Source organism: Pristis pectinata, chromosome 6 (assembly GCF_009764475.1).
Source record: "Pristis pectinata isolate sPriPec2 chromosome 6, sPriPec2.1.pri, whole genome shotgun sequence".
In the NCBI taxonomy this organism is placed as follows: domain Eukaryota; kingdom Metazoa; phylum Chordata; class Chondrichthyes; order Rhinopristiformes; family Pristidae; genus Pristis; species Pristis pectinata.
In genome coordinates this window covers 114,131,029-114,153,664 of record NC_067410.1, presented here as the reverse complement: position 1 = coordinate 114,153,664, position 22,636 = coordinate 114,131,029, and the positions used below count along the sequence as shown (strand labels likewise).

The window sequence follows — 22,636 nt, the reverse complement described above, 5'->3', positions numbered from 1 at the left end:
GGACATTTTAAATATATCTGCCAGGGCCCCTCCAATTTCTAGTCTCTCTCAAGGTCCGAGGAAATATCTTGTCGGGCCCTGGGGATTTATCTACCTTTATTTGCTGTAAAGCATCAAGTACCTCCTCCTTTTTAATCTCTATATGTTCCATGACACTAGTGTTTGTTTCCCTTCCTTCCATATCCATGATGCCAGTTTCCTGAGCAAATACTGATGCAAAAAAACTGTTGAAGATCTCCCCCATCTCCTGAGGCTCCACACATATACGACCACTCTGATCTTCTAAGGAACCAATTCTGTCTCTTACTATCCTTTTGCTCTTAATATACCTGTAGAAACCCTTTGGGTTTACCTTCACATTATCTGCCAAAGCAGCCTCATGTCTTCTTTTTGCCTTCCTGATTTCCTTTTTTAGTATTTTCTTACATTTCCTATACTCTTCAAGTACCTCATCCGTTCCTAATTGCCTATACCTGCTATACACCTCTCTCTTTTTCTTAACCAGCTCACCAATATCCCTTGAAAACCAAGGTTCCCTATGCTTGTTACCTTTGCCTTTAATCCTGACAGGAACATACAAACTCTGCACTCTCAAATCTTTGTCTTTGAAGGCTTTCCATTTACTGAGCACATCCTTGCCAGAAAATAACATCCCAATCCACCCTACCTAGATCCTTTCTCATTTCCACAAAATCGGCCTTTCTCCAATTTAGAACCTCCACTCAAGGACCAGACCTGTCCTTATCCATAAATATCTTGAACTAATTGCGTTTATGGTCACTGGACCCAAAATGCTCACCTACACATACTTCTGTCACCTGACCTGTCTGGTTCCCTAATAGGAGATCAAGTATTGCATTCTCTCTCGTTGGTACCTATATATATTGATTTAGAAAACTTTCCTGAACACATTTGACAAATTCCAAGCCATCCAACCCTTTCGCAGTGTTCTATGTTCTCGCGCCCAATCTCAGAACTCTCACGGCACTGTAGCACGACCATCCTGTCACTAACAGATTAGTATCAGGTGACCAGGCTAGGTAAGTTTTGTGGGCATTGGACAATGAAACCAAGGGAATTTGCAGAGAGTGGTATTTGTGATTGATGGGAGGATTGTGAAATTTAAATCCTCCTGACTTGCTGTGCTGCACTCTTATCAAGTAACTTCGCTGCTCGCTGGGTTGCTTGAGATTTGATCCCTCTTCTAGACTACACAAATAAATCATTTGGAATTGATTCTCCGTTCCAAATGAAACGGTCACGGAGGTGGGCAGGTGTAGGGCTTGGGGTCCATTCTGTCAATCCTTATCCGTGTTTACTTTTCTCTCTCTCTTTCTCTCTCTCTCTCTCCGGTTCCCTCTCTCCAGTCTGCTCAAGGCCTGCTTTCAAAACGAACACTTGGAGTCAAACACTGGCAAAAGGCTGTTGATGAAGGAGAAAAACGCACGATTGTGTACAGACTGAAAAACCCTTGCACAACTTGGAAAAAGGGGGGTGGAGCGAAGAGACCATAGCTCAAACCTATCCACTATTTGTAAAAGGCACTTGTCCAAGAACTGAGTTGGAATGTTTAGAAGAGGACACCTTTTCCACTCCAAGTGCCCCAGCATTTGTAGGCTTGGGTTCACTGATGTGTAAAGTGGTCTGTCTTCCCAGTCTCTCACCACTTGCTGCTGTCCTTCAGTCAACACTTGTTACCAGTTTCAATATTCAACATCTGCTTCTCGCAATCTTTAAGCAGCTATTTCTGTAGCACCCCGTCTGATGTGAATTAAGTTCCGGTCCAGCAATGCGGCGCGACACTTAGTGATTGCTTCTGTAACAAAATGCCAGGTGGCTATGGTTCTGGATTAACAAGGCAGAGGCTACAAGTTCAAATCTGTGCTGTCAAACTCCATGAATTCAGTACGTCGTGGGCTGGCCATTGTAAACTCCCAAATAATTCACCAAAAGACACCAACCACCCACTCTTGTAAAGCCCTCAGCTTAAACCAGAGGACCTGGGCAGAAAATGTTAATCTTACCAGTTTTGCTCACACACTAAAGAAAATCGGTACACTGAATCAAAACCACAAAATGTGGAGTAACTGAGGGTGTGCAATTTCTGAAAGTTTAAGGAATTGGGCAAGTCTTGTGAAACTATGTCTGGCTTTGTCTTCTGAAGCTATCTGAACCCAAGCTGGTGACTTTACCCACAAGTGTTTCATTTGAGGCGGGTTAGGGAAGAGAAAGGAAGTAGCTGCTCAGTGTAATTAGCAGGTCACCTGTGAGGGCACAATTATTTCATGTGTCTTACACCCACTTCCTCTGAACATTTTCCACATTGTTGCTGTCTGTACGAACTTCCTCTACCGTGAAGAGTCAAAGTCGAGTTTATTATCATGTACACAAGCACAGAGGAAAAACTTGCAGCAGCGTCACAGGCACGCAGCGTCACAGGCACACAGCGTCATATACGCAGCCTTCACTTTGCAATGTGACATTTACAATGGCAGTCTCATTATAAATGCAAATGCAGCAATTTGTAATGGTAATACAGGAGTGAGGACAAAATATACCTTTACAATAGCCTGGCCCCATTCCCTGCCTGCAGTTGAACCACTGATTGTGCTGCTGTGCAGCCAGAATTCCCAGAGGCCAGCTGCATAAACAGCCTCTGAGCAATCGCACCTTTGCATTAGGAGGGTCAGAGTGACTGCTCTATGGAGTTTAAAATTAAAATTTGTGATGGAGATGCTGCCTCTTCTGATGTTGTGGTTACATGAGCTTGGTATCAGCTTGAGACAGGAGCCCATTTGCCAGCTTCAGTAGATATCTTGTCTGTATGTGACATAAAAGCTAAACCATAGTGCTGGCTAAACACGGAGTACTGGAACGATCTCTTTCACGTTTTAACTGATTACCCAAAAGAGTGGTTTTCAGGGATTTTTGAAAACAGATGTTTAAATCTCAAAGTTTCCTGATCCCCAAAGCCTCAGGCTTTCTGAACGCTAAGTGTTTAAATCCTGGAACAGTCTACTAACGAGAGTGGAAGTATTTTCCTTCCCTACGCTGTTGTAATTAGAAAAAAGTAGTTCACCATCACCATCTTGTGGGCAGTTAGAGATGGACCTTAAATATTAGCCTCGGCACATCCCATCAATGATTTTAAAAATCCCCTGAAATGCATTAAGGGCTGAATACTCAAACCAACTCACTATTTCATGTAAAATGGGGTAAGGATGGTATTTTTAAACTGCAAAGACCAAGCGTTAAATGGTGGCCAGATGTGAAGGGCTAGTGGTTGATTTAGCTGGTAGTACATTGAATGGTCATTGTAGGGTCTGGCTTCTCAGGAAATGAGGTTTTCCCCTTTCCCCTTATCAGAACACAGTGATTCTGGCCACCTTCAATCACTTAGCTCCTTATTGCCATCATTCTACAACTTCTTCCCATCCTGGTCTCTTCACTGTGCAGGGTAACACATGCAGCAGAAAAGAAGTAAAGTGTACATTTAGAAGCATTAAAAGCTCTATTCCTAGGCTGAGTCAACCAGGAGAAGGTGGACATTTCACATCTGATGTTTCTGCAATGACCTATCCCATCAAGGAGTGTCCTTCTGATGAGAGCATCATATCCCAGAGAGGACTGGTGTGGTGTAGGGAGGATATTACATGGAAACCAGACCATGATGTGCACATCTTGCCTACCAGTCTGGATTTGGATGGGATGGGAGGCTCTGAGGAATCCACCTGTGCCCATCTCTGAAGGAAGGGGCCAATTTTACACCAGGGATGTTCCATTTGCCCCTGGACTGCAGTGTATCTGGATACTGAGAGAACTATGAACCCAGTCACCTCAAGCAGCAAGCAGGGTGGGAAGTTGAAATCAGGCATCAGAAAGGGGAAGAACATCCGTCCTCATCACTGCTTAGTAAACCATCGTTGGGTGCAAGCTCTGTGTTTCAGGGGAGTGCCAGAATAACACAGCTTGTTTTCTTTCTTTCTTTTGATTTACTGAAGTGGCCTGAATTCATGGTGTATTTAGCTGTGGCCGGAGAGAAGCTGTGACTGTCCTGTGTACATTTTACTATCTGAAATGTCTGCAATTGATTTTGTCAGAGGAGTGTGGCTTTAACAGAATAATGTATGGTGTGTGGGACTGGAGCCCATTGTAGGCCGGGCCAAGAACCCTAGGTTCCATCACTGGGCAACGTCAGTGAAGCAGTGAGTTGCTACACCCTGTGTTTATTTAGTCAGAGTTGTACTGCACAAAAATAGGCCCTTTGGTGGACCAGTTCCATGCCAACCTCTCTGCTATCTACACTAATTCCATTTGCCTGCATTAGGACCGTATCCTTCTATGCCTTGCCTCAAGTGTAGTGATAGTATCTGACTCCACTACCTCCTCTGGCAGCACATTCCAGATATCAACCACTCTCTGTAGAATAAAAAGCCCCTTTAGCCCTCCTTTGGCAGGTGACCATATTTGCCATCAAGTTTTTGAACTCTGGCCCTCTGTCTCACTAGTGGAGTTCCATAACCTTTCCAGGCATACTTACACTAAGTGGTAAGTGAGTTAGCTCAAACCAGAAGTTTCCTTCCTTCATGAGAAATCTCTGAAGTTAATCTGCCTGCAGAGCAGCCCAGACAATCCTAGGCGCTCTCTCCTGGTTTCAGATTGGCTCAGTAATTTCCAGCGTGGTCAGAAGAGGGAATATTTTGTCCATTTGTTCCACAATAAAGCCCATATTGTACAAAACCAATACAAGACAAAGATTGCTCACTGAGTACCAACAAAGTTGTGCTTCAGATTTCTTTAAGGAGTCTGCTGCCCTTTTCCTTACAAGTTGCTAATAACAAGCAAGAGAGCATTTCAGGAAATGAATTTGGCAAACTCAGCATGATATTAAGCAAAGCTTTAATATTTGATATTGAAGGGTGAGTAGAGCCTTGCATTCTCATCCAGATCAAGGGAAAATCTACTGTGATCCTCTGGAATTTCAACAATATCCCAGTTTCTTATGTAACAAACATGTGAGCTGTACACTTCTGTTCCAATGTACAAAGATTTAAACTCCTTTACCCTGATTGTCTTTTTTTCTTTAAATTACTCTTGATGGAACTGTTCGGTTGTATTCCCGTACTTTATGTTGTTATTCCAATTTAATGGATAACATGTCAACAATTCTACATTTCATCTCTTTAATCCTTGATATCATTGAGCACAATGTTAATGAGTGAACCCCATTTGCTTGACATATGCCATCAGTTATATGTCAAACCATTTTGTAGACAGGATCAATTTAGTTGGAAGAGGGAAGCAATGAGTAATGATATCCACCACACTCCCTTGGTGCAGGCACTTGTGAACTGTCCTCCAATCTGAGTCAGTGTTGACAGGGAAACCAAGCAAGTTGGGACAGTCCAAGAGCAGTCTGAGATCAGTGTTGCTTTGGCACACAACAACACAAGAAAATAGGAACAGGAGCAGACCATCAGGCCCTTCAAGCCTACTCCACCATTTAATATGGTATTGGTTTATTATTGTCACTTGTACCGAGAAAAACTTGTCTTGCATACTTGTTCGTACAGATCAATTCATTACACGGTGCATCGAGGTAGTACAGAGTAGAAACAATAACAGAACACAGAGTAAAATGTCACAGCTACAGGGAAGTGCAGTGCAGGTAGACAATAAGGTGCAAGGTCATAACAAGGTCAATTGTGAGGTCAAGAGTCCATCTTATCATATAAGGGAACCGTTCAATACTCTTAGTGGGATAGAAGATTAATGTAAGGCCAGGGAGATGGCATCCACTGTAGACCTGTTTCAGCGGTAGGCGAATTGCAGTGGGTCAAGTTCTCTCAAAACACTTCATGATAGTGGATGTCAGAGCCACCAGTTGGTAGTCATTAAGGCATGTTACCTTGTTTTTCTGAGTTACCGGGATGATAGTGGTCTCCTTAAAGCAGGTGGGAACCTCAGACTGAAGCAGGGAGAGGTTAAATATGTCTGCAAATACCCCCGCCAGTTGATTAGCACAATATCTGAGGACACGGCCAGGGACACCATCCGAGCCAGATGCGTTCCTCGGATTCACTCTCCGGAAGACCGATCTTACATCCTCGACGGTGACCATGGGTTCCGTGCACTGGAGGCTGTCAGGGTGGATAGTGACAAACCAATCCCCTTCTGTTCAAAATGTGTATCAGGAAGGGACATGCTGTTGTTGACCATGCTGCCCAACTTCATTTCGTAGCTCGTTATGGCATGTAAGCCCTGCCACAACTGACGGCTGTTCTGGGACTATTTTGAGCTGGTCATTGGCTAATCTGATCATGACGGATCTATGCTGGCTACAACTCCTCTTCTGTGCCATTTCTCCATACCCCTCTATTCCTCAATCTATCAAGCTTTTACCCACTTCCACTTTAAATACTTCTCATGATCCAGCTTCCACCACCCTCAGCAGCAGAGAATTCTAGATATTCACCACCCTCTGTGAGAACAACTTTCTACATTACCTTTAAATGACCAGCTCCTTATCTTGTAACTACATTTCCTTGTTTATGGCTCTCCCACTATTGAAATCATCCCAACATCAACCCTGTCAAGTCCCTTTAGGATCTGGTATGTTTGAGTTAGGACTTCATGAGCCACAGATGAGTGTCAAAAGACTGCAGGATAACTAATGTCATGCCTTTATCTAAGAAGGGATTCTGAGAGATAATTTATTTGTATTTGGAAAGGTACGGACTTTTAGGGATAGTCGGCACAATTTTTTTCATGGGAAATCATGTCTCTCGAATTTGATTGAGCTTTTTGAAGAGGTGACCATGAGAATAGAGAAGGGCAGGGCAGTAGACATTGTCTACATGGACTTCAGCATGGCTTTTGACAAGGTCCCACATAGTAGGCTGGTCCTGATGGTGAGATCACATGAGATCCAAGGTGAGCTAGCAAATTGGTTACAAAATTGTCTTGCTGGTAGGAGGCAGACGGTGGTAGTGGAGGTTGTTTTTCAGATCGGAGGCCTGTGACCAGTGATGTGCCACAGGGATCGGTGCTGGGTCCACTGTTGTTTGTTATGTATGTTAATTAATTGGATTAAAATGTCGGTGGCAAGTTTGCAGATGACACCAAAATTGGTGTATAGTGGACAATGAAGAGTTGTCTAAGGTTGCAACAGGATCCAAATCAACTGGGAAAGTGGGCAAAGGAGTGGCAGATGGAATGTAACTCAGACAAGTGCAGTGATGCACTTTGGGAAGTGGAACCAGAGCAGGACTTACACAGTCAATGGTAGGGCCCTGTGGAGTGTTGTGGAACAGAGAGACCTAGGGGTACATAGTTCCTGAAAGTGGCAATACAAGCAGGCAAGGTGGTGGAGAAGACATAAGGCATGCTTGACTTTATTGGCTGAGGCACTGAGTACAAGAGTTGGGATGCCACGTTACAAATGTACAAAACGTTGGTTAGGCCGCACTTGGAGTATTGTGTCGGGCAGGCACAGTAGTGTAGCGGTTAGTGTAACGCTTTTACAGCGCCAGCGACCCGGGTTCGATTCCGGCCACTATCTGTAAGGAGTTTGTACGTTCTCCCCGTGTCTGCGTGGGTTTCCTCCGGGTGCTCCGGTTTCTTCCCACATTCCAAAGATGGACAGGTTAGGAAGTTGTGGGCATGCTATGTTGGCGCTGGAAGCGTGGCAACACTTGCGGGCTGCCCACAGAAGACTCTACGCAAAAGATGCATTTTACTGTGTGTTTCGATGTACATGTGACTAATAAAGATATCTTATCTTGTTCTGATTGCACGCTCTCCCTGTGCCCATGTGGGTTTCTCCCAGGTGCTCTGGTTTCCTCTCACATCCCAAAGACGTGTAGGTTGATGAGTTACTTAGCCACATAAATTGCTGTTACACTGTTAGCTGTTACCTGGCCATCTTCTTTCCATCATGATTTGACCTGAGTGGCAAGAGCCTGCCTTATGGCAGAAATTTATTGCAGATGTTCTTTGATTTATTGCACTTTCTCTGTGATATCTTGCTGATTAGTGTTTCAGTTCCTGTCTTATATCCAGCAATAGGTCAAGCACTTGGCTGCACAATCTGTTAGCTGTTTATTTCTCACACTCCGATGCTCAGTGGCATTCTGGACCCCACATCAAGGTGAAAATAGTAAATATAAATGAGGTGGCCCTCTGGATGTGACACTGAGCTGCCTTCAGTCTGGAAGTGGTTGCACACAGACGAGTTTCACGATAGGTCGCAAATAGTGACTCTACTGAACGGGCTTCTGCAAATCTATGTTCCAAATATTGTTCTTTCTTGTGCGTTCCGTTATTATGAAGTCATTCCTATTGTTGCATGCTGTACATTTTCTCCAGTTATTTTTCCCATAAATACTAAAGCATTTATCTGAAATTAGGGTCTGGTCCTTGGGTATTGGTCAATTACACTTCAGCCCCATACTCAGGAAGGTGTGACCAGCCCCTGAAGGCTGCGTCAAGTGTTAGCCTGTTTTACACCTTCAAATTTTCAAACCCAGAGCCCACGAATGTTGCCCTTGGAGTCCTGTCCCAGGACATCACTCTTGGCCGTGTCTGTAACTCCCTCCTGTGGAACAAAGCAAATGGCACCAGGCTATTGTCTTGTGTTCTTATCCAGGGCTATCACACACTTCTGCCCATAGATGCTGGTGGGAAAGTAGATAGTTCATCCATCATGTAAATCAGAAAAAGAAAAGCAAATCTTGCAGCCACATGTCTTTTTCTTGTTTAATAAAGTCTCTCATTGCCCAAAAGTGCTGCTTGTAGTTGGTGTGGGAAGTAAAACACCACAGATGCTGGAAATCTGAAATAAAAACAGAGAATGCTAAAAACACTCAGCAGGTCAGGCAGCATCTGTGGAGAGAGAAAGACAGGATTAATGTTTCAGTTCTAACAAAAGTCATCGACCTGAAACAACAACTCTTCTCCCTCCCCAGAGGCTGCCTGACCTGACCAGAGGATACCAGCATTCTCTGTTTTATTGTGGAATCCCTTACATCACCAGACACTGGTTATCCAATGCTTTCCTTCACCTGGCTAGCCCCAGGGTGCAACTCTGCTGTTGCTGTTGGCCACATATGTTCCTGAGTGTGTGTTTGCAGTATAATTGTTAGCACTCTTGTGTACCACTGAAAACTGTTCTTGATACTTCAAATAAATCAGGTTACTAGAGTCTGTGTGGAGTGTTTCTTGGTTCTGCTGTTGTGAGGAAGCACCTCACTGTCCCGAGGAGCAGGTCATTTTGTGGGAGCCGAAGCAGGCAACAGTGTCTTACCCAGGAATCACTGAGCCACGTGCAGGATGTGGCTGGAGAAATGGCTGTGGTGTAGCCATGAGGTGGGGGAGACCAAGGACCTTCTTCATTAAATGTACTGAAACATAAAATGGAAAAAGATTGTCTATGCCTATCTGGCATCCTTCTCTCCTTGTGGTTCGCCCTTGTCCATGACATTACTAGGGTGCAGCTCCTCGGGCTCCAAATGCCACTGTGCCCACACACTCTTCCCATGTGTGACTAAGTGCAATGCATGCTTTCTGACTAAACTGGAAGGCATTCCAACCAAGCCCCCACCCCCTTTGTCCCCAACTGTTGTCCACCAACTGAGAGCCTCAACTACCCCAGCGTATGTGTAATCCCCAAATCCCTCGATCACTTCATGAATGTCTGGCTTGTGCTCAGTCCAAAACTCTGAATGCATGCGTCAGCAACATTAGAGGTGACTTTTTCCAAATGAGATGTCAAACTGAATTTTCTGGCCAGGCGAAGGTTAAAAATGTTATGGAAGAGCAGTGGAGTTCTCCCCAGTGTCATAGTCTGGTACTTATCCTGTGTCAACACCACCAGAAATAGGTGAATTGGTCAAACCTCTCGTAGCTTGTGTTTACAAAATGGTTGCCACATTGACATTACAAGGTTTTCGTCTGTAAGTATTTCGGAGGTGCATTATACCTCAAAAAGATGTTTCTTTCAACATGAGCTAATCTATTGAAACAACAAACATACCAGTTCTCCTCAGTGTGAACACCTGGGGCCTTGCCACTTCCAACAACGATACAACAAGCAGGAGCTGCAGCTCAGGATCAACGAGGAGAGGAAAGAGGATATTTATATTGCACCGGACTGTTAGATGATTTAGACACAAGATGCTGGAGTGAAGAGCAAACTGCTGGGGGAACTCATTGGGTCAGGCAGTATCTGTGGAGGCAGAGGGATGGTGGGCGTTTCCGATCGAGACTCTGCATCAGGACTAGATGGAATTATTTTTACGAGGAACTGTCTTTGCATGTGGATACTGGCTAAATCTTGAGGACTGATTATGGAAGGCTGGAGGGAGTGAGATTACATGGGACGGTGTGTGGGACGAGTGGTTCCTCTGTACTGGCACTGCATTTGGGGATGGTGAATGTTTACCTTCATTCCCTGGGAATAGTGATGCTTGCATAACGACTGTGTTGCAATAACTTCCCTCTCTACTCTTTCAGGCCATCGATGCAAGTCACAGCAATCCTTTGGGCCCTCTCCCCCGCCGATGAATAAAATGCACAGTATGGGGAACAAGCTGCCATCTGTCAGCCAGCTCATCAGCCCCCAGCGGAACACTCTCACACAGGCAGCCATGCCGGCCAGTATGGGTAAGAGCAATCTTTACAGAGCCTGACCAGCCTCTCCCACACTGCAGGGCCAATGGACCGATACCAACACCACCCGTAAACCACAGAGCCACCTTCCCTTCCCTCTGTCTTTGCCTCTTGTGTAGACACAGACCCATGCTCACCTGCCCATCTCTCTGATTTGCCAACCTTGTTGTTGGCCTGAAATTTCAATAAGCAAATGTTTTGGAGCACTTCCAATTGGTTCCCACTTTCTCCCCCTCCATGTCCAACTTATTCACATAGCTCGTGTCCCCGTGGCATTCCTGGTGTGCTCACCACTCCGTACTCACCACGTGAATCTCTCTGGTATTGGTTTATTATTGTCACTTGTACCAAGGTACAGTGAAAAGCTTGTCTTACAAACCGATCGTACAGGTTAATTCATTACACGGCGCAGTTACATTGAGTTAGTACAAAGTGCGTTGATGTAGTACAGGTAAAAACAGTAACAGTACAAAGTGTCAGAGCTACAGAGAAAGTGCAGTGCAATAAGGTGCAAGGTCACAACAAGGTAGATCGTGAGGTCAGAGTCCATCTCATTGTATAAGGGAACCGTTCAATAGTCTTATCACAGTGGGGTAGAAGCTGTCCCTAAGTCTGGTGGTACATGCCCTCAGGCTCCTGTATCTCCTACCCGATGGAAGAGGAGAGAAGGGGGAATGTCCCGGGTGGGTGGGGTCTTTGATTATGCTGGCTGCTACACCAGGGCAATGAGAGGTAAAGGCATAGAGTCCAGGGAGGGGAGGCTGGTGTCCGTGATGCACTGGGCTGTGTCCACAAGTCTCTGCAGCTTCTTGCAGTCCTGGGCAGAGCAGTTGCCGTACCAAGCCATGATACATCCAGATAGGATGCTTTCTATGATGCATCGGTAAAAGTTGGTGAGAGTCAAAGGGGACAAACCAAATTTCTTTAGCCTCCTGAGGAAGTAGAGGCGCTGGTGAGCTTTCTTGGCTGTGGCATCTACGTGATTTGACCAGAACAGGCTGTTGGTGACGTTCACTCCCAGGAACTTGAAGCTCTCAACCCTCTCGACCTCAGCACCATTGATGTAGACGGGTGCATGTACACCACCCCCTTTCCTGAAGTCAATGACCAGCTCTTTTGTTTTGTTGACATTGAGGGAAAGGTTGCTGTCATGACACCATTCCACTAAGCTCTGTATCTCCTTCCTGTACTCTGACTCATCACTGTTTGAGATATGGCCTACAATGGTGATATCATCTGCAAACTTGTAGATGGAGTTAGAGCAGAATCTGGCCACACAGTCATGAGTGTATAGGGAGTAGAGTAGAGGGCTGAGGACGCAGCCTTGTGGTGCACCAATGTTGAGAATGATTGTGCCAGAAGTATTGCTGCCTATCCTCACTGATTGTGGTCTGTTTGTTAGAAAAAGTCAAGGATCCAGTTACAGAGGGAGGTGTTGAGGTCCTAGGTCTCGGAGTTTGGTGACAAACTTGCTTAGAATTATTGTATTGAAGGCAGAGCTGTAGTCAATAAACAATAGTCTAACACATGTGGGGATTATGTGGGTAACACTGTGGGATTATGTGGGTAATAATGTGGGATATGTGGGTAACACTGAGGGATTTCCTGCAGCCTTCCTCCTACGCATAAAGAGATGGGGCTCAAGGGAGAGAAACTGCTCCCTCACACCTCGCCCTCCTGCTTAACGGTGCTGCTAGTAATGGCTCAAGGTGTTCTGAACAGGTGTAACTTGGTCTGTGCTGAGTTAACCAGGCAAGAGTTAAACTGCCCTAGTGTTTGAGAGTTAGAGAGCAGTGTTCTGATTCCCAAATGGAAATTTCCAGGTTTGGTCAGTGGGACAGTTGGAGATGATGCTGCAAGTGGTCAATAGTCAGCAGACACTTATCACCCAGATTCTCACACAATAATGGCTGCTGGGTCAGGACTACATCTCAGCATCAATCATTTGGGGCCTTCACAAAGATCTTTGTGTCCTCACTAGCAACAGGTGAGGTCCTGGAGGACTGGAGAGTAACAAATGTTGTGCCTTTGTTCACGAAGGGAAATAGGGAAAATCCAGATAATCATAGGCCAGTGAGCCTCACGTCAGTGGTAGGGAAGCTATTGGAGAGGATACTGAGGGATAGGATTTACGTGCATTTGGAAAGGCACGGCCCACTTGGGGACAGTCAGCATGGCTTTGTGCGGGGCAGGTCATGCCTTACAAACTTGATCAGGTTTTTAGAGAGGTGACAAAGGTGCATGATGAGGGTCAGGCAGTGGACGTTATCTGCATGGACTTCAGTAATGCATTTGATAAGGTCCCTCATGGTAGGTTGATTCAAAAGATAAAGGTGCATGGGATCCAGGGTGAATTGCAAGTTTGGATTCGGAACTGGCTTCCCCATAGAAGACAAAGAGTAGGGGTGGAAGGCTGTTGTTCTGGCTGGAGGTCCGTGACCAGTGGTGTTCCGCAAGGATCAGTGCTGGGATCTCTGTTGTGTGTGATGTATATCAATGATCTGGATGAAAATGTAGATGGGGGGATTAGCAAGTTTTACAGATGACACAAAGATTAGTGAAGCTGTGAACAGTGTGAGGGACCATCAAAGGATACAGCGGGATATCGATCAGTTACTGACAAGGGCAGAGAAGTGGCAGATGCAGTTTAATCCGGGCGAGTGTGAGGTGTTGCACTTTGGGAGGTCAAATAAAAGGAGAAAATATACAGTTAATGGTTGGCCCCTTAATAGCATTGAGGTACAGAGGGATCTTGGGGGCCAGGTCCATAGTTCACTGAAAGTGGCTATGCAAGGTGGTAAAGAAGGCGTACGGCATGCTTGCCTCATTGGTCCAGGTGTTGAGTATAAGAGTAAGGAAGCCATGCTGCAGCTGTATAAAACTTTAGTCAGACCACACTTGGAGTATTGTGTGCAGTTCTGGTCGCCCCGTTACAGGAAGGATGTGGAGACTGTGGAGAGGGTGCAAAAGACGTTCACCAGGAAGCTGCCCGGATCAGAGGGTATGAGCTATAAGGAGAGGTTGGACAAACTTGGGTTGTTCTCCCTGGAGTGTCGGAGGCTGAGGGGAGACCTGATAGAGGTTTATAAAATTATGAAAAGCATAGTTAGGGTAGACAGTCAGAATCTGTTCCCCAGGGTAGAAATGTCAAACACCAGAGGACGTGCTTTTGAGGGGGAGAGTTTAAAGGCGACGTGAGGGGCAAGTATTTTATTTCAGAGGGTGGTGGGTGCCTGGAACAGGTTACCAGGGGTAGCAGTGGAAGCGGGCAGTTTGGTGGAGTTTAAGAGGCTTTTAGACAGACACATGAATACGAAGGGAATGGAGGGATGTGGATGATACACAGGAGGAGGACATTTAGTATAAATGGGCATCGAGATCGGCACAACATGGTGGGCCGAATGGCCTGTCCCGTGCTGTACTGTTCTCTGTCTATCTTCAGCACAACTGCAGCTGAAAGGGCCTTTGTGAGAATGGAGATGAAGGGTTTGTTTAGAGTCTTGGGTAGCCAAATGCCAGCTGGTCCCAGTAAGCCGTGAACACTCTGACCCCGTGTTTCAAACTGTCCCTCTGCTGTCATTGTCAGCATGGGACCTTTCCTCAGGTGTAGCAGGAAGAGCCTGAGCAAGCTAGGTCTGCTCCTGTGGAGCCACACCACAGACTCTGACACTGGGGTGTTGAGCAGGAGAGTGTGCAGCCCAGGAGTCATGTCTCCCGTTGATACCCAGTCAGCACAGGATGTGAGTGTGGGGTAATTCTCATCGGCTCTTTTCTCTCCTCAGTCCCTCAGATGATGAACATCCCGATGCAGATGAACGGAGAAATGAATGGCCTGAGCCCGACGCAGGGGTTGCCTTCTCCGATGGCATCAACCTCGCACTGCACACCCCCGCCACCATACCCGTCTGACAACAGCATCTCCAGGTCAGAGGTGGTGATTTGATTAATGACTTACTCTCTACACTAGTTCTATAGAGTGAAGCTTGCTTCTCGGCCTGCTCATACCGACTCCCTGCTGATGAAATCCCAAACTCCCCACCCATTTCCCAATTGCTGCATGCGGCTTGACTTTTCTGTTCTGAGTGACTCTCCTGCGTTACATGTGCCTCTTCCAGTCGTGTCTGCAGCCTATTGCTGAGGTCCCACAGTGCCCAAACCTCAGCCGTACCCCAATGAGTCTGCTCCCTCACACCTCGTCCTGCTGATGGTGCTGCTTGAATTTTGAGGGCCCGCAGGACTGGGAATCGGTGTCTCAAGTTGTTCCCGTGGTGGATAAGTGAGGACCTTGAGATCTGTTAGGATTGTCACCCTCAGGTACCTCTTCCCATCACTGCACTGCATGGAAGTGGGACTAGCTTAGGTGGGCTGCTTGGTTGGTATGGGTGAGTTGGGCTGAAGGGCCTGTTTCCGTGCTGTATGATTCTATGTGATCCAGTGAAGTCACAAAGGCAGAAATTTCACCCCCTCCCACATTCCTCCCCACCGCTGGGCCTCATCGTAACAATCCTGTTCACTTCACATTCAGCGTGGTTGATCTTTCAGCTACGAGTGCTGGTTACATCTTGCTGCAAAGGTCTGACCAGAGGGTGAGGGAAGGAAGCTTTGTGCAGAGCAAGCAGCTGCCAAAGCCCTGAGCTGGACTGAGATGGTGGGACAACTGCTAGAACAGGTTCAGGCAGTCCAGGACAGGAGGCTGGAGGAGAACTAGCCAGCAGTCCTGCTCCTGCCCACTGAATTAGGGTTCTGGGGGGACTGTGCATCAGCAGGATCTGCTGCAGTCTTCCCAGTCACTAGCCTGATGCTCTGGCTTCTGAATGGGAGGGTCACAGGTGGAAGTCAGAGATGACGAGAGAATGTTTCCCCCAGTGGGGTTATCTAGAATTAAAGTCCCAGAGCTCTGCAGCACAGAACCAGGCCCTTCGGCCCACCACGTCCGTGCCGACCATTTTGCCCATCTACCTTAATCCCATTTGCCCACATTAGGACCGTATCCTACACAGCACAGCACAGGAACAGACCCTTCAGCCCACAGTGTTGTGTTGAACTGATTAAAGTAATGACACCTCATCCCTTCTGTCTGCTTATTCTGTTTAACCCCTTCTGCCCTCGCAGGCCTTGCTTATTTGTCTGTCTAAATGCTTCTTAAATGTAGTGATCGTGTCTGATTCCTCCACCTCTTCTGGCAGCACGTTCTGTGTAAAAGATTTACCCCTCCAATCCCCTTTAAAACTCCTTCCTTTCAACTTAGACCTGTGCCTTTTTATTTTTGATACCTCTACCATGAGGAGAAAGATTCTCACTATCTGCCCTATCTATGGGGGCACTGTTTCAGAATAAGGGGTTGCCCATTTAGGACAGAGATAAGGAGGAATTTCTTCTCTCAGAGGATTGTGAATCTTTGGAATTCTCTCCCCAGAGAGCTGTGGAGGTGAAGTCAGTGAGTGTAGTCAGGGCTGAGATAGATGGGAACTGTAGGCTTGGTGGAGCTGAGGCCAAGGTCAGATCAGCTGTGCCCCTGTTTCTAATGCCAATGTCACACTCGACACCCTGGTCTGTGAAGTAGCTTGATGCAGTGTTGAGGGAGCTCTGCAGTGTTGCAGGCGCCATGTTTTCACACAGCTGAAGATAATCTCATGCTGCCATCAGGGGTGGAGTGGGGTGATCGCCGCCATTCCCGGCTATGTTGATGTCGGCTCCTGTGTTACGCACATTGCAGCAGTGGTGCTTCAGAACCACTTCCTTGGCCAAAACGTCCTTTGTGACCTGAGGTTGTGAGAAGCACGATTTAAGTTCACCCCTCCAGGCATGCATGTACAATAGCTTTAAATGTTAAAGCTATTGTACCCAAAATCTCAATAATTTCTTCCCTCCCACAGCTGCTGCATGACCCACTGAGATCCTCCAGCACACTGGTTGTTGCGTCAGCTTCAAATGTCTTCTGTCTTGTTGTTTGTGTTTGTTGGTTGTGTGATAGTTTGGTCAGTTGTAGGCAGTGTGTAGTGCTGTGAAAGACTGAGAGGCATGCAGTGCTGACCATCCCTGCCCTCTCTGCTCACAGCTTCCTGACGAGAGCCGGTTGTGCGTCGTGTTTGGAGTATTTCACCACCCAGGGACTGATGAACATATACCAGATCGAGCATTTTACCATGGATGTGAGTAGCTTCCATTCCCCTTCTAGCTTCTGATTTCCCCAGCTTTTCCTCAAGCTGCCTTCAGTGTAACCTCTGCATAACATTGTGTCAGGCATGGACCAGGTCAAAGTCCTCAGTGCCTTCACCGTGGTTTGAGAAGGCAATGTAATTGTTTGACGTGGTTTTGGAAATTCCATAGTTTTTGGATTTCCCACTTTCCCAGTCAGATCTTGGACAAGGTGTGTGCAGGAAATCTGGCCGTGCCTGTCAGGGATCCTTCTGCATCTTCACTGCAGCTCACCAAATATGGGATGTGGAGTCTCTGTCCTTAGTGTCCAGAGCAGGAGCATCTCTCCGGGTACTGTACCTGTGCTTTCTTACAAGGCCACCCCTGCAGTGGGTTGGAGATTATCTAATGTTCTCCCTCTGCCAGTTCCATGAGTGAGAAGCCAAAGCGCAGAAATCGGTGAATGTTTGGGGAATTCGACACAAGTGCTGAATGTGCCAGGAGGCGTGCATGAGAGTTAACTTCTGCACGCAGGATGTGGCTTCCTCGTCCCCTGGTCAATCTCTGTCTGTGGGAAAGGATAAGGCAGGGCTCCATGAAAATTTGGAAGGATGTCATTAAAAGGTTTATTTACTATGTGAAGAGTGACAAGAGAATTGCTGGATTCTTGTTAAAAACCAGTTAGTTCACTGAGGTCCTCCAGGTGAAGTCTGCTGTCCTTGCAGTGTCCCAGTCATTGGGCTCTATTGCTGGTTTAAGGGATTGAGCAGAAACACATTCTGCTGAAACCAGTCGAGTTTATTTTGTCTCTTTAGTTTGAGTTGTGTAAGAATTGTTTCAGGTGTAAGTTCAGATAGTGTGCTCCCAGTCCTGGCAGAAAGTCTCAGGGTCGAGCTCGGGTGACGTTCCGCTTCACAGCACCAGCTCCTGAAATAATCACTGTGCTTTTCTCTTCCCCTCTGTCAGGATCTGATCAGCCTGAAGATCCCCGACCAGTATCGACACGCCATCTGGAAAGGAATACTGGACCACAGACAGTCCCTCGACTTTGCCAACACCCCACAACTGCTGAGAAACACAAGCGGCGCTTCCACTGCCAGCATGGGCTCCCAGAGCGAGACACGGGGTGAGCGGGTAATCGATGCCGTCCGTTTCACCCTGCGCCAGACCATCTCCTTCCCTCCTCGCGATGATTGGAATGACTTTGGGTTTGATGTGGATGGGCGCCGCAGCAAGCAACGCATCAAAGAGGAGGGAGAGTGATGGGAGCAGGTGGCCGCTGCCAAATTCACCCCCAATAGACAATGTTCCAAAATCCCTACTGCCACAACAAAACGAGGGGACGCTGTTGGAACAAAGTTTCTATACTTTGAGTATCCTCACTCGTATTCATATCGGTTGCACTTAACCTAGTTTTGTTTTGTCTTTATTCTACATTTTTTTTTGTCTTAAGCCCAAACTGCCCATTTTTGGTAGCTGTATCAAAGCTTCTAGGGTGCTCGAGGGGCTATGTGGGATTTGTAACGGCTGTATTTATACACCTCTTCCACTTTAGAATGGATCATTTTCATCAGCTGCGTGTGCAGCAGGATGTGCGAGGGAGTAGAGTGGGTGAGTGGACAGGCACTTCCTTCCTCACTACACCCATCGTTACTTGCACTTCATAAATGACCCCAAGGGTATTTCGCATCCGGGGTTGATGTTGGGAATGGGGAGCTGTCACTAATTGTCATTGTAACAGTGGCGGTCAGTCTCTGAGGGAAGGCACTGTTACTGCTACAGTAACCGTATCAAACACCAGATCATGAGCACAGAACTTCTGTCCTGCGATGGGTTTTGGACCTCTGGTTCATTCAGTTTCAGTCCTGCAGTGATGGGCAGGCCACCCATTTGCTACTAAACCTGCCATTTGCTTGTTGCTGGTCAGTGGTCACTGAGCACTGCCTCTGTCCCAAAGATTCTTCTGGCTGACCTGGCCAAATTCTCTGTTTCTGTGAGCAGCCTGCTCGGGTTGCTCCAGTCAAAAAATGTGGCCTTCTGATGCTAGCAGGTTCTGGGTGAAGTGTACCACTCTCAGTGCAGGGCTGTGGCCTTCCACCCAGGGGCTGTGAGTAGATAAAAGCCAACCGACACATGTATTGTGAGTTAGACTGAGGTTAGAAGGGTCAATCTTCAATGACAATATTTTATAATTTTTCTGGATGTTATATTGGGACCCATCTCCTCGTGCATTTCAATTGCAGGACACTGCGGGGTGTGAAATCGTGCTAATCCTGTGGGTGTTGCCCAAACTCTGAGGGAATACTGGGTTACTCCATGTGTTACTGCTACTGGAGAGCAGCTCCAGTTACACACAAGCCCAGCATCAGTCCGGGCTCGATCCATTCAGAAAGTTCCTTCTGAATCATGGCCACAGTGTGCAGAAGGCTCTTCACTGACAATAGCCCATCACGGGCAGTCAAGGATAACTAGTAAATTAAGTGGTTTCTGATCCTGAGTAAACTGGAAATTGGGCAATATAAATGCCTGTCAAACTAACTAACACTTTATACCATTGTCACCTAGTTAAATACTGGTGAGTAATCTGGCCTGACTTGGTGTGGATGAGATGTTGAGCGAGATTCTTGTTTAAAGCTTTGACTGAAGCCACCACTTGTATCATGACAGTTTACATACTGTAGTGTTGCATTTTCCTACCTGAACCTGGTGCTGGGGTAGCCTGTCTGTTACTGTACATCCGTTTTATATCTGAGGGTCCTAGATTTCAATGTTAATTTGTATTCATCTCTTGATATTTTGCTACGCAGACTGAGGCTGTCCTGCTGGTAAACTCCAAGCAGCTTGGTGCTCCTGGCTGAGGGGGAAGGGGGGTCATCTTGGAACTCCCCACAAAACTGTGAAGTAGGGTGTAGTATGTAGCAGCCACACTCAGACACGCCTCACGCTTTCTGACCATTTCACAATTGTTCTAAACTTTTACATGTAAAATTGGAATTTAATCCCCACAGACAGTTTCTGTTTAATATCCAATAACTCAATTAATTCAGAAACAGATGAATCTGCAGGGATCCTGCCTACGACTGTGGAATTATCTGGCAGCACTCTCTGCCTGGCTGGCCTTTGGTGACACTGCACAAACCCCACAAAGAGTGAGAGCTACAGGAAATGAAGTGGGAAAGTCAGCAGGAGGGAGGGGGTGAGGCCAGCAGATGATCAGTGTTAGTACAGACTGTGGGTGAATAGTTTCAACATGCTTTCTGCGCCAACAGAGAGCAAAAGCACATAATCGGTGTTTTCTGCAGGGCGCAGTTGTGGCTGTGACAGACTGCAACATTGCAGGTATTAAAAAAGGATCTGTTGAAGCTTAAATGGGAGTTCTTCTGCGGTGCATTTCAGAATGTTGAACTGGTCAGTCTTCATTTCACATTGTTGTAAATATATCATTGGAGCATTTTGTCAATCTTTTTAAAAAAAAATAAATATATATAATGTTTAAGGTGGTATAAACCATAAATGTAACTTGGTCAACCATGTGTGCACCAACACTGGCAGGTCTCAGCACTGTTACTCATGGTTAGAGTTCCTGGAGAGAGAGAGAGAGAGAGAGCAGGTATTTTTTGCCCATTGTTGTGAGCTTTGGTAGTTGAGTGGGTTTGCAGCGAGGTTACTAATGGGGTTTGTGAAAGGTGGATGCTAATTTCATTTGGAGTGCCTACTGGATAATCAGTGTCAGTGACTGTTGTGAAGAGAGGAAAGGGTGAGCCGCATGCTGGCAGGTTTGTAGTTGTGTTTGGAAATGGTACTTGCATTTCAACCTGTGTAACTCTGTGGCCGTGTGTTGGATTTGATGCACTTTAGATTCCTTCTGTATAAAGTTCCACTGCAACTCTTATTTTTCTTTTGCAGTATTACGCATTCAATTAAAAATTTCTCAAGATTCCTGTTGACTGTGTCATTTGAATGTTTACCTTCTCAAAATATAATAGTTCACACAAAAGGTACACAGATTGGAAGGGTTTACAGGGATCTGGGACAAACGCAGGCAAATGGGAGCAGCTTAGATGGGCATCTTGGTCAGCATGGACGATTTGGGCTGAAGGGCCTGTTTCCATGCTATATAACTCTGGCTCTACGAGCTCCTTCCTTGATGCTGGCATTGTACAGGTTGCTGCCTGCAGAAACAGCGTCTTATACTGCTCAGTCCTGCCACTCTGCCTCAGCACTGCTCAAGGGCCACTCATCACAATGTGGTACACAGCATTTCCAAAAATACACCAGGGCAAAGAGTTTTAAAAGACAGCCCTTCACAACTTGCAGTCCTCCTACACAGTCAGTGTGTGGACACAGCAGATCCTACAGCTGGCTCTTTAAAAGGGTTGCTTATCATCAGTTCTACCAGACCCGTCCCCACTGGTACTGTACCCCGGTGTTATATGGCGACAGACCTGTCCCTACGGGTACCGTACCCTGGTGTTATACGGCGACAGACCCGCCCCTGCCGGTGCTGTACCCCGGTGTTATACGGCGACAGACCCGCCCCCGCCGGTACCGTACCCCGGTGTAATACGGCGACAGACCCGTCCCCGCCGGTACCGTACCCCGGTGTTATACGGCGACAGATCCATCCCCGCCGGTACCGTACCCCGGTGTTATACGGCGACAGACCCGTCCCCGCCGGTACCGTACCCCGGTGTAATACGGCGACAGACCCGTCCCCGCCGGTACCGTACCCCGGTGTTATACGGCGACAGACCCGTCCCCACCGGTACCGTACCCAGCTATATGGCAGAGTGCAGCTTTTAAGTTGTTGGGGCAGGTAGTGCGGTGTGCAGTGAGACAGGAGGTGTGAGACTTAACACACCACTCTGTGCAGAAGATGGGCACACAGTAACCACTCCTAACCCAAGTGGCCATGACCTGTATGAAATGTAGAGCTTGCAGGCCTGGTTCCAGGTCTCAGGGCAACTTCCCTCCCTCCAGCACCACAGAGCATTCATCGGCCACACCTCTGCCACTTGTGGGATCTTGCTTTGTCCAAAGCATTCTGAGGTCACCAACAAGGGGCACTTATCATCATCCTTGGTGCTTTTGAGGGGCCAAATCAAAAGAAAAAGGAGCATAACCCAAAGTTCAAAGACTTGGGGACCCAACAGCCTGGTTGTTGGGTGGGTCCTCGATGTGGGGTGGCATTCAGTGAGGGATCGGTCTGGAAGGTACTGCAGTAAGGCATCTTTCCACAAGCCCTCTTGTAGTAGAGGCTTGAAGTAACATTTGCCATCCTAATCACCTGCATGTTGACTTTCAGATCTTTGCGTCCCCACTGGCCACAGGAGTAGTGCCAGATGATTGGAGGGTGGCAAATGGGGGAACAGCAGGATCTCGGGGTCCGCGTCCATAGATCCCTCAAGGGTGCCACGCAGGTCAATAAGGTTGTTAAGAAGGCATATGGAGTGTTGGCCTTCATTAGTCGGGGTATTGAGTTCAAGAGCTGTGAGGTGATGTTGCAGCTTGTTATAGAACTCTGGTCAGACCACACTTGTGTGCAGTTCTGGTCGCCCCATTACAGGAAGGATTTGGAGAGGGTGCAGAAGAGGTTCACCAGGATGTTGCCTGGATTAGAGGCCATGAGCTATATAGAGAGGTTGGACAAACTTGGGTTGTTTTCTATGGAGCGTCAGAAACTGAGGGGAGACCTGGTAGAGTTTATAAAATTGTGACAGGCAGAGATGGTCTCCTTCCCAGAGTGGAACTGTCCAATACCAGAGGGGGTAGGTTTAAGGTGAGAGGGGAACATTTACAGGAGCCAGTGGTGGTTGCCTGGTGCTGCCAG

The 22,636-nt window shown here is 47.0% G+C and overlaps 1 protein-coding gene across 2 annotated transcripts in view; it reads left to right on the top strand.

Annotated features, from left to right (window-relative positions):
- tp63 (tumor protein p63) overlaps window positions 1-20,744 on the top strand; it is a 91,762-nt gene extending 71,018 nt beyond the window's left edge. Inside the window, exons 9-13 of one of the 2 annotated variants that reach the window (XM_052017328.1) lie at window positions 9,581-9,608; window positions 10,533-10,662; window positions 14,451-14,592; window positions 16,727-16,820; window positions 17,773-20,744. In XM_052017328.1, coding sequence (XP_051873288.1) covers window positions 9,581-9,608; window positions 10,533-10,662; window positions 14,451-14,592; window positions 16,727-16,820; window positions 17,773-18,069 — 691 coding nt within the window. In that variant the 3' untranslated portion in view covers window positions 18,070-20,744. Of the gene's footprint in view, window positions 1-1,367; window positions 1,995-9,580; window positions 9,609-10,532; window positions 10,663-14,450; window positions 14,593-16,726; window positions 16,821-17,772 lie in introns of those variants that run through there. The other variant, XM_052017327.1, reaches the window with a different exon arrangement.
- Window positions 20,745-22,636: the final 1,892 nt, after the last annotated feature.